The 12,681-nt window shown below is 37.6% G+C and overlaps 1 protein-coding gene across 3 annotated transcripts in view; it reads right to left on the bottom strand.

The window, feature by feature from the left end:
• Positions 1–3,462: 3,462 nt before the first annotated feature.
• The window catches only part of rint1 (RAD50 interactor 1), a 40,026-nt gene continuing 30,807 nt past the window's right edge, over positions 3,463–12,681 (bottom strand). For all 3 annotated transcript variants that reach the window (XM_048554214.1, XM_048554216.2, XM_048554215.1), the window contains 3 exons: positions 9,721–9,901; positions 6,274–6,392; positions 3,463–4,609 (listed from right to left, as the gene is read on the bottom strand). In XM_048554214.1, coding sequence (XP_048410171.1) covers positions 4,387–4,609; positions 6,274–6,392; positions 9,721–9,901 — 523 coding nt within the window. In that variant the 3' untranslated portion in view covers positions 3,463–4,386. The remainder of the gene's footprint in view (positions 4,610–6,273; positions 6,393–9,720; positions 9,902–12,681) is intronic.

A 12,681-nucleotide genomic window follows, 5' to 3' on the forward strand; every position in this document is an offset into this window, starting at 1 on the left:
TGGCGGATAGGATTCGGGTAAACCCTAAGGCTTTCTATAGGTATTTAAGCCAATAAAAGAATGACGAAAGTAAGATTAGGCCCAATCAAGGATAGTAGTGGTAAGTGGTGTGTGGAGTCAGATGAGATAGGGGAAGGGCTAAATGAATATTTTTCAACAGTATTCACTCTAGAAAATGACAATGTTGTCGAGGAGAATACTGAGATACAGGCTACTAGACTAGGTGGGATTGAGGTTCTCAAGGAAGAGGTATTAGAAATCCTACAGAGGGTGAAGATAGATAAGTCCCCTGGGCCGGATGGGATTTATCCTTGGATCCTCTGGGAAGCCAGGGTGGAGATTGCCAAGCCTTTGGCATTGATCTTTAACTCGTCATTGTCTACAGGAATAGTGCCAGATGACTGGAGGATAGCAAATGTGGTTCCCCTGTTCAAGAAGGGGAGTAGAGACAACCCTGGTAATTATAGACCAGTGAGCCTTACCTCAGTTGTTGGTAAAGTGTTGGAAAAGATTATAGAGATAGGATTTATAATCATCCAGAAAAGAATAAATTGATGAGGGATAGTCAGCATGGTTTGGTGAAGGGAAGGTCGTGCCTCACAAACCTTAGAGTTCTTTGAGAAGGTGACCAAACAGGTAGATGAGAATAAACCGGTTGATGTGGTGTATATGGATTTCAGCAAGGCGTTCGATAAGGTTCCCCACAATAGGCTATTGTACAAAATGCAGAGGAATGGAATTGTGGGAGATAAAGCAGTTTGGATCGGAAATTGGCTTGCTGAAAGAAGACAGGGTGGTAGTTGATGGGAAATGTTCATCCTGGAGACCAGTTACTAGTGGTGTACCACAAGGGTTGGTGTTGGGTCCACTGCTGTTTGTCATTTTTATAAATGACCTGGATGAGGGCGTAGAAGGATGGGTTAGTAAATTTGCAGACGACACTAAGGTCGGTGGAGTTGTGGACAGTGACGAAGGATGCTGTAGGTTGCAGAGAGACATGGATAAGCTGCAGAGCTGGGCTGAGAGGTGGCAAATGGAGTTTAATGCAGACAAGTGTGAGGTGATGCACCTTGGTAGGAGTAACCAGAAGGCAAAGTACAGGGCTAATGGTAAGATTCTCAGTAGTGTAGATGAGTGGAGAGATCTCGGTGTCCATGTACACAGATCCTTGAAAGTTGCCACCCAGGTTGGCAGGGCTGTTAAGAAGGCATACAGTATTTTAGCTTTTATTCATAGAGGGATCGAGTTCTGGAACCAAGAGGTTATGGTGAAGCTGTACAAAACTCTGGTGCAGCTGCACTTGGAGTATTGTGTACAGTTCTGGTCACCGCCTTACAAGAAGGATGTGGAAGCTTTGGAAAGGGTGCAGAGGAGATTTACTGGGATGTTGCCTGGTATGGAGGGAAGGTCTTACAAGGAAAGGCTGAGGGACTTGAGGCTGTTTTCATTAGAGAGAAGAAGGTTGAGAGGTGACTTAATTGAAACATATAAAATAATCAGAGGGTTAGATAGGGTGGATAGGGAGAGCCTTTTTCCTAGGATGGTGACGGCGAGCCCGAGGGGGCATAGCTTTAAATTGAGGGGTGAAAGATATAGGACAGATGTCAGAGGTAGTTTCTTTAGTCAGAGAGTAGTAAGGGAATGGAACGCTTTGCGTGCAACGGTAGTAGATTCACCAACTTTAGATACGTTTAAGTCTCATTGGACAAGCATATGGACGTAAATGGAATAGTGTAGGTTAGAAGGGCTTGAGATCGGTATGACAGGTCGGCACAACATCGAGGGCCAAAGGGCCTGCACTGTGCTGTAATGCTCTATGTTCTAAAGTTTCTTGCATACAAATGCTTCTTTTCCTCCACCAAATCACCTGTGGTATTTTTAAAATTTATTAACAGACCTCTAATTCACCTGCCCATTAAGGCCAATGTATATCCTCAAAGATGAAGGTGAGCTTAGGTGAGAGCAATGGATCTTAACGTTTGGATTACTGCAGTTGATAATCAGCAGCATACATGAGTCCTTAGATACTGATGCATTGTATGTCCAAAATGTAATAAGACCTGGTCAATATCCAGGTTTGGACAGCCAAATGGCAGGCAGCATTTGCACCACAGAAAGACCATCTCCAATAAAAGACAATCCAACTGTTACCCCTTGCTATTCAATGAATTCAGAAGTTAGGAATTTTGCAGTGAGCAACTCACCTCCTGACTCTTCAAAACCTGTCCGTTGTCTACAAGACACGAGACTTTCTCGTAACTTAGTTTCACTTGCACCTACTAATCTCATCATTTCTTTCCAGTGTTCAATGAACTTGTTTTACAAATTATATTTATTTTTTAACCGTATTGACAATGCTCACATTGCATAAATGTCCCATTTTCAAGCTGAAATTGTAGTCTTCTAAAAATGAAATAAAGCTGCTTACGCATGTTATGACACATTGGGTAAGAGGGATGTGAACCTGGGCCTTCTAGCCTAAAGGAACGGACAATACTGCTGCACCACAAGCGTTCTTCACTTCCAACTGAAAATTGCTATGGTTTATTTTACTTAGTGATTGGTATCAGCTTAACCAATAGATTCATCACACAGAGATAGCAAGAACTGCAGATGCTGGAGTCAGAGTCAACACAGTGTGGAGCTGGGGGGTCACAGCAGGTCAGGCAGCATCAGAAGAGCATTCAAATCTGTGTTTCAGGGCTTGCATCTGCTCTGAAACATTGACTTCCCTGTTGATCCTTGATTTTAAACTCTAATTCATTGGATTGTGTTTGAAAGTACTTTGGGGTTAGTGTTTTGTTCTTTTAGCCCCATTCTATCACAACTGAGCTGCAGTTGTCATTACATAAATTCTTGCAATATGTATATATTTAACAAGAACAGACTAAACACAGTAATGGAGAACACACAATGGAGGAGTAAAAGAAATGGCACAGAATAAGGTTCACAGTGAGCTGTCGCCTTTTCAAATAGCTCAAATGCAACTAGATTAAAGGAACAATGTTATCTCTAGGGTGGTAATCTTTATCCCATGTACCTGGAAAATGACAACTAGATTGACTGTCCACTTTAAATATCACCCAATTTTACTTTCCCAACAAGTAAGTTAATCTAAAATTATTCCATTTAAAATTTACATACCAACAACACACTGGTGATTTTATGATAGAAGCTTTGCTGTACATTCCGCCTACTAACTCTGCAATTTCTCACCTCTGCATCTCATCAAACTCCCAAATGCTGATCCCTTTCTCCTAATGACCTGGAAAGTGCTTTTATATTCGCAATATCTAGTTAATTTGTAGCCTGTCAGTTTTCCTTGTCACTGCTATATGACTACCTGCAATAGAGAAACAACATATGAACTCACTGAACTGAGTAAAGCTATAAAACTGCCAAAACAGAACTAATATTGAGGAGAAAAACTGATACTAGAATAAGTACAAAATTAACGAAGCATTCTTATGCAAAAATGCAGTTTATTGTAATTGAGTTTACAACGTAGTGCAGATATAATGTTTTATTGTATTAACCTTTACATAATTATCATGATGTCAATACTTCAGTAGATGATATGTGATAAGAATGTACTTAATATAGGAATATCACTTTTAACACAATCTGTCATTTTGTAAAGTGTTCAAAATTTGACAACATGTAACATTTGGAGGACAGGGATGTGGGCATTAAACATTGGCCTAGTTACTAACACTCAAATGAATTTTTAAAAAATCATCTCAGGGCCAATACCAGTGAGTTTTTGCATGTCCTGTCCAAGATAATAGTTTACATTCCTATCATGATAAAATCAGAGACGGGATGTTCACCAATGATTGATTGTACATTATTCAATACTCCTCACAACTCTTAAGTAACTCAAATCCATCTATGTCAATAAGCAGCAAGACCAGGACAACATTCAGACTTGGACTGATATGTGGCATAAATGTTATTTGCTGCTTAAATGGCAATGAGCATCTTCTGCAAGATATAATTTAAACTTCTTGCCTTGGCATTCAATGGCATTACTATTGCTGAACACTCCAGACTTGCCAAAACACATGGATTGCAGTGGTATAAGATGGTGTTCATCAGGAGTTTCTCAAGAGCACATAGGAATTGTTGTATGAGTGTGTGTATGTATATACTTAGTTGAGTCTTCAAAATACATATGACTATTTTAAATAATTTTTAATTCAATAGGACAATTCAGAACATTCTGGATTGGCATTTCTAGTCACAGCTTAATTTACAAGTCCACGTTGTGACCACTTATGGTGTCCATCTGTTCTCATGGTCCTTCTGAACACAACCTGTAGTCACATCAGTTATATAATTAATTTTTAAGTGCAACAATGATATTCCGGACAATCAATGGATCACTTATTTGCCTGTACTAGGCCAGTTTGTCCTTAAATTCAATAGGATTTCAACATCTTGTGGGGCCAGTTTATAAACTCCAATTTCATTCAAAGCTGCAGTAGCTGTGTGCCATTCAGAACAGGCAACTGCATCAATCATATTGCTCGAATTAGTCTGTAGCACTTCACGTAATAACAGCGCCGATCCCACGTTCAGATTCAGGATGACACAAGCTTCTTTCACCCTAGGGTAAAAAAAAGTAAGAATACTTCATCTCAATCAACATTCTTGAAATTGTGAATGTTTGATTAATACTGAATCTTTACACAACTGAAAATTGTTTCCAGTAAGTAAAACAATTCCAGATAAACTCTCACAATTGATATTCAAAGATATTTTCTAATCAACCTGTTTAGAAATGTTAGTATGCACCTCTGCAGCAGGTGGGCCTTGAACCCAGGCCTCTGAGCTAAGAGATTGAGACATTAATAATGTCCCATTAGAGCCCTCAGTTGACAATTATATAATTACAAAACACTTCAGTGAGAAATCCAAGTGATTGAGCACTACTAATAAGTGAACTTTGGTCAAATTGAGAAAGGATTTTCAAAATATACCCAATAAAATGATAGATATTAAAATTAAAGCTAAATCTAGACAGGAAAACCAGACTGACAACCAAAGTTAATTCAAGAGATTTTGAAAACTTCTAAAATGATACATGACAATTATGAATAAAGCTTCGCTTTTATTTATGTAACCAGTAACTTTTCTGCATGTATTATGAATTTGAAGCTTCTGAATAGGAACATTAACCAATTTAATACTATGAAAAATCTGCAGATGCTGGAGATCTGACTCCAACTGAAATTGCTGGAAAAACCCAGCAGGTTTGGCAGCATGTGTGAAGGGAAAACAGCATGATTGTTTCAAGTCTGATGACCCTTCTGCAGATTTGACAGCTGTTAGGAAAAGGTGGTTTCCCTGTGTGTGCGTGTGTTTTTGCGGAGGGGGGGGTGAAAGGGGTCATCTGAGAATGGGGTGAGACAGAGACAGAAAGAGAGCAAAGAAATGAGTGGATACATGGAAAAGGAACCCAGAGGGAGACACAAAAAAAAGCAAAAAGACAAAGGGATTGTTGACAGCCAGCTAAGAAGAGAAGTTCAATAGTTAAGTTGAACTGGAAGGCAACTGGGTCATTTTGGATAGGATGAAGATATTCTGCAAAATTGTCACCCAATCTGCATTTCATCACCCTAATGTACAGGACACTGCATTGTGAGCAGTGAATAAAGTAGTCTAGATTGAGTAAAGTGTAGCATACCTCGAAGAAATGTAGCAGAGAATTAAACACTAAAGTAAATACGTATTGGTTATTTTATTTAACTACTTATAGAAAACTTACGTAAATAGAAAATTTCAGACATGAAATTGCTGGATGTGACTGAAGCAGTAAGATAACATTTAGAGGACTTCTTTAAAAACAAAGGTTGTAGGAAATTAGAATAAGTACATTGAATAGCTATTAAATATTAATCCAATTTGCTTCTGAACATGTATTCTGATTTAAGGAAAGGTATGGAGAAACAAGATAATTCTAATTGCACACGCACACTAGGTTGGGCCGCCTCCTTTGCCTAAATTTTATACCAAGTGGCATTCATTTGCAAACTTTTAAATTTTTTTTAGCAAGTTTAATTATCAAGTTACAACATCACCACAATTTCAAAACAGAAAAGTGTGAGCTTTTAGATCTAATAACTACGTTGAAACAGGTTGTATTCTCACTGAAACTGATGATATATTTTCACAAAAGTCTGCACTAAGCAACAAAATAGAAATCATTAAACAAACAATACAACAACTGAAGCTGTCAGAAAGTATGAGGGTCTCACTCAATATACGTACTGCTTGAAGTAGTTTTCTGGTCTTTTGCAATAATGGGCAAACAATGGGAAAAGATTCCGAGTCATGTCAAACTGCAGTTGTGCTGATCCACCTTCGTTGAAATGATTTGCCAGTATAATCTGTGCAGTTGGAAGTAAAAACAAGACAATTTAAAAAGTGAAGAGTAACTGATTGCAAATTGATAAACTTTAGATTTAATAAGTATTTATATTCAAATCAATTTAGCTCATGCCACAAAACTACAGCTGTAAATTCACCTTACTTTTTTTATTGTATACAGTCTTTAGTCAACTGGAAAACTGATATTATAATTGATAAACAGATACTGAGTGTTCTATCACCCAAGAGAGTAAATGAAAGTGTAACCTCTGATGACTTTAACAGTTTCATGTAAATGAGTGTGAGCACTCAATGTGATTGAAAACTACTCATAACATGCACAAATTACTCATTTCATGAAGCATTAATATGGTTAGGTGTATTAGAATGGATCACATGTGCAAGGTGTCAGACTGCTGTTGTAATTCTAATTAAGTTCATCAGAACCTTCTTTAAAGTAATAAGCATCCGAAGTGCTTTGCTGGAGTATTAAAAATAAAATACGAGGCCAAAGCACATAAGAAGTTATCACGTCAGATAACCAAAGAAGTAACTTAAAGAAGGAAAGACAGAGACAAAGAGATGTAAGTAAGTTTTTCCAGAGCTTTAAATTAAGTAACTGGAGACTAGGCTACCAATGCAGGAGTGATTTAAACTGGAGATACTCAGAGGTCAGAACTAAATGCACAAATCTATGGACTGAGGGGTCTGGGAGATTAAAATATTGTGAAGGTTAAGGCTATGATGGGCACTGAAGAGAGGTAAAGTAAAAACCAAGATTTGTTTGAATGGGAAACAGTATAGGTCCACAAACCAGGAGTGATATAAATGAATGGTTGCTGGGTTCAAGTGTCACATCCTCCAGAGGTATGTCATAATGTCTTTGAACAAGTTGATAAAAAGATCTATAACGGAATGGGGCTCGAGCAAGTTAGATCCAAGAAGCAGAGTTATGGATGAGCTCAAATTCATAGAGATTACAGCATGAGAGATAGCCAGGAGTGTGTCAGAGTAGTCACATCTAGAGGAAGTATGGAAGAAAGTTTTAGCAATTGATGAAAGGAGATAGAGGTGAAGGTAACAAGGTAGAAATAGGCAATTTTAGAAGGGCATTCATTGGGTCAGGGTGTGGATGTCAGCTGGAAGGAGGTAACAGTCTAGTGCTATGGTCACTAGACTATCCAGAGAACCAGGGAACCTGGGTTTGAATCCCAACAGGGCAGATGGTGTATTTCAATTCAACAAAAGTCTGGAGCTAAGAGTCTAATAACGACCATAAAACTCCCATCTGATTCACCAATATACTTCAGGGAAGAAAACAGCAATCCTTAACTGTTCTGGGCTACAAATCACTGCAATAAGGATGCCATATGCTGTACTGCACATTGTGAGTCAAATATACAGTATGGAAACAGGCCCTTCAGGCCAACTAGGATTCCTAAAGTTACAAATGTCTAGTACAGCTACAACATGACGTCCCAAATCCTGTACTCAGTGCTCTGGCCAATGAGGGCAAGCATGCCAAATGCCTTCTTCAACACCCTGTCTACCTGTGATGCCACTTTCAAGGAAATATATACCTATATTCCTGGCTCTCTCTGTTCAACAACACTCCCTAGGGGACCTAACATTAACTACATAAGTCCTGCCCTGGTGTGTCTTACCAAAATACAGTTCACATTTATCTGAATTAAGCTCCATTTGCTATTCCTTGACCAACTGGCTCAGCTGATCAAGATCCTGTTGTACTTTCAGAAAACCTTCTTTACTCTTCGGTATACCACCAATTTTTGTGTCATTATGACCACGCCTCCTATATACTCATCCAAATCATTCATACAAATGACGAACAACAGCGGACCTAGTACCAATCCACAAGTCATAGGCTTCCAGTCTGAAAAACAACCCTCTGTCTCCTACTGTCAAGCCATTTTTTAAAAATTCCAATTGGCTAGCTCTCCCTAGAGTCAATATGATCTAACCTTACTAATTAGTCTATCATGCAGTACCTTGTTGAAGACCTTGCTAAAGTCCATGTAGATAACATTTACTGCTCTACCTTCATCATCTTCTTCATCACCTCTTCAAAATACTCAAATTTATAAGACATGATTTGCAATGCACAAAGGCATGCTACCTATTCCTAATTAGACCTTGCCTTTCTAAATGCATGTAGAGTCTGTCTGTCAGAATCCCCTCCAAGAAACTATACACCACTAAGGTTAGGCTCACTGGTCTGTAGTTCACTAGCTTTTCCTTGTGGCCTTTTTAAAATAAAGGCACATTAACCATCCTCCAGTCTTCTGAAACCTCACCTGTAACTGTCATTGATACAAATATCTCTGCTTGGAGAGCCCTGCAATTTCTTCCTCAGCTTCGCACAATGTTCTGGGATGAATCTGATCAGATCCCAGGGATTTATCTACCTTTATGCATTTTAGTGATATTGTAAAAACACTTACGCTTTAGAGACAGTGCAGTACACATTCACCAGGTTAGTCTCTGGTATCAGATGTTGGAAATGAAAAGAAATTCTTGACGATTGTTTTTGATAGAACATGGATGGTAAGAGATATAGAATGGTTACTAACAGAGGGAAGCTACTTGGCCCACAGACTCATAAAAGCTCTCTGCAAAAGCATTTCACCTAGTCCTACTTCCTGCCTTTTTCCCCTGTAGCCCTTGTAATATAAATTGCATCTCTAAACACTCTCTTATCTTTGTTCTCATAGAAACAGAATGAACTAAGAGGGGTTGAAAGGAAAGTGAAATGGGGTGAGTAAATTTGAGTAGGACAATTTGCACATATAGATGGTAAACACTAACACAAATTGTTAAGTTAAGTAGTCGCTTTCTATACTCTAACTTCACGTTAGTGGGAAGAAGTTTGAGAAGCACTTCGACCCCAGTTCCAGGCTTGAAAATTGTCAAGACTCCTCAGTGGGGTGGAGAGGAGGAGAAGGCGTGTTACAGCACAGGAAGATGAGCATTGCTGCCTCAGAGTTCATAGCCCCAAATTTTCCAATAGCTGTTCTATTCTATGCATTTCAATTATATTCCCTCTTAGACTGGCACTTGTAACTTGGTCACATCTTTGCACACCAATCTAAAACCAGCTAGGGAGTGCATTCACTTCTTATTCCATGTGAAATTCAAAACTTTAAATAATCTTTAAATAGAATCATCGCTTCCTGAAATACAGAAACAGCAATGTTTTACTGGTTTGGAGACATTAATTATAGAAATAACATTTTTTGTTTAAATCCCAAAACACACTAACTTTCTTTCTTTACTAACATATTTGTAGGGTGAAAACTTAAAATAACTTGTCATTTGGTGGCAGCTTACATCCTGGTAGATGAACAAGTCAAGTTTCTCAGCAAGCATCTGCCAAAAAGATTTAAAAAGGGAGTGGCAGAGCTCCTGTTCCAACTGCAACAATAGATCTCGCAGAGTCAGTAACATCGGACAAGCTGAACTCGACAAGCACATCACTGCTTGGTCTGACTGAGATGGCAGAAACAACCACCTGTAAAACAAATAAGCCACATTACTGGTCCTGTTGTGCCATTCCTATCATATATACATAATATCAGAGAATCTTCCATTCCTAGTTAGGAAATGCACAGAAATTAACTACTGAGCTCATGGATAGTAGTTAACATAAGCAAAGTGACAGTAATTTTATACATAAACTGAACAAACTGGCAGCACTATTATAAATAAACCATGTAGTGTTGACAGTATAACTTGATCATCTCTGGGATATGCAAATTATTTCAACCACCAAATGGTAGTCACAATATAACAGTAACACAATCTGAGTTGCAAAAATGTGTATTTATCAGAGACTGAATAATTAAGTCATCTACAAGTTTCAGGAAAATGCCATATAATTGTTTGATTGTGGTTGGTTCCATGTCTAAATTTGATTTTCATCCAATAAGAACGTAAATCTAAAATTAAATATTGCAACTGTAAGAAAAACAAATAAAATGTTCTTTTTCCCATTTGGATGGGTTCAGGGCAGAAGACAGAGAGACAGACATACAAACAGAAGGAAGTTTTATCAATATCTCAATTGTTACTCAACATATACAGTATAAACACAGAGTCTACAATAGATAACCAATGAACTCATTAGTCCAAAGTATCGGAAGGATGTTTCCTCTTGCTGGGAGATCCAGATGCAGCAGACGCAATCTGAGAATGACGGGTGAGCTATTTAGCACTGAATTGAGGAGGATTTTTTTCACTTGAAAAGTGGAGAATCTTTGGAAATTTCTGCTCTAGAGACCTGTGGAGGCTCAGTCATTGAGTATGTTCAACACTGAAAACGACAGATTTCTACATATTATAAGCAACTAAAGTTACGGGAATTGTGCATAAAAATGATGTTGAAGTAGATCGGCCATGATTTCTTTGAATGGTGGAGCAGGTTCGAAGGGATGAAGGGCTTACCCCTGCTCCTACTTCTTTTATGTGGGAGACAAGCACAGAAAATATTTGTATCACTTCTTGAATGGAATATGTCAGAAATGATTTGTAATTTTTTATGAATACAAATAATTGAGCTTAGATGTATGAAACCTTCTGCAATAATTAATGTTCTGCAGCCAGATGAAATACTGTAAACTGTGACTTTGCAAAAGCCGCATTATGAACAATGTTAACATTATGAACATTGGCTCAATTATAATCAAACATTAACTTACTTCATTAGAATCTTTACTGATTCTAAAGTGCTTGCCCAGCACTAAATATTGCACAGGACAGCAATTATTCAGCGATCCTTGTAAAACTGATTATGGCTCAACTAACCATACTAACACAATGGTTTTGAATTCTCCGAAGACTCTTTTAAATGATATAGCAACGCTAATGTTTAAGAAATTTTTCAGAGCTAATCCCTATGTAGTTCAAGCTACAGTTAGTTGCATCCTCCCTATTCTAACTACTGCATTAACTTTGTTTGTATTCTTAAATGCTTGATACCAATCCTGTAATTTAAACTGGTTGCTAATACACCTACAAAATTTGTGAATAAACTTTTGTAAGTGAATGAAATTCATTCAATTATTGAGCTTGGTCAATGCAGACCTACATGCCATGTTACCCACATACATTTTGGGGGCTGTCAGCAGTGATTTCCTTTAATCTGCTGTCTTTTCCAGGATATTATCATCCAAAGGGGATCTGTGGCATGTGAGAGGAGGGCAAGCAACACAGGGTCCAAATAAACAACCATAAAGCAAAAAATACAAATTAAATGTAATGATGTTCATAAAGAAAATATTGGAAATATGAAAGAAAATACGAATAATTAGTAATTGCTACGAATAATTAGTGATTTAATATCAAAAGATCCTCATGGTACAACAACCATAACATGATAGAATTTCACATTCAGTTTGACAGTGAGAAATTAGAATGCAAAATTAGTGTTTTTAAACTTGAAGATAATTTCAAAGGTGTCAAGTCAGATTTCACTTAGGTGGACTGGACTGGGAAAACAAATTAAAACATAATACAGTAGAGGATCAGTGGCAAATGTTTAAGGAGATCATTCATCACTTTTAAAATATAGATTGCTTTAAGAAAACAGTAAAACAAAGAGAACATGTTGCCTTGGGATATGTTAAGAAGGGGAAGATGGATCAGGACAGTCATAACAATTCTTTTGAAGACTGACAAGAAAAATTAAATCACTAAAAGTCTTATACCTCAAATTCAAATTTTGTATTCAATTATCCAACTCAAATTTCATTACACTTCAAATCAAGGCGATAAACCAATAAGGATGTCAGCAGACACTGGAAGTATTCAGTCACTGATGCCGGCTGATGATGCAATTTGTCTTCCAGATGGGTTACTGAAGGAGAAAATACTAACTGGATATATTCATACAGATTATAAACCAGTCTCACTATACAGAGTTCGATCAAAGAATGAGGTGGGAAATGGAGAAGTGGAATAGTGAAATAAAAATTTATAAAAAGAAAATTCTAGATTGTTTCCTGACTTGCTGTGACTAAATCTCAGGTCCATAAAATTAGACAGGAAGAAAAGGAGTCCTCAAAACAGGGAGGTAATTTGAAAATCAGGAAAAATTTTTAAAAATTAATTTAAAAGGACGAAGGCAAAGAGAATGAGGCTGATATATTAGCTCATCTTCCTGACTAGAAATACAATAGATTTGAAATTGAAAAAGATAATATAACCCAGCCTCCTCAGAAACTGAATCAAAACAATACTCGAATCTTGTCATTTGAAAAACAACGTCTTAATGAGGAAATGGAGATCACATCA

This window comes from Stegostoma tigrinum, chromosome 25 (genome assembly GCF_030684315.1).
Source record: "Stegostoma tigrinum isolate sSteTig4 chromosome 25, sSteTig4.hap1, whole genome shotgun sequence".
NCBI lineage: Eukaryota > Metazoa > Chordata > Chondrichthyes > Orectolobiformes > Stegostomatidae > Stegostoma > Stegostoma tigrinum.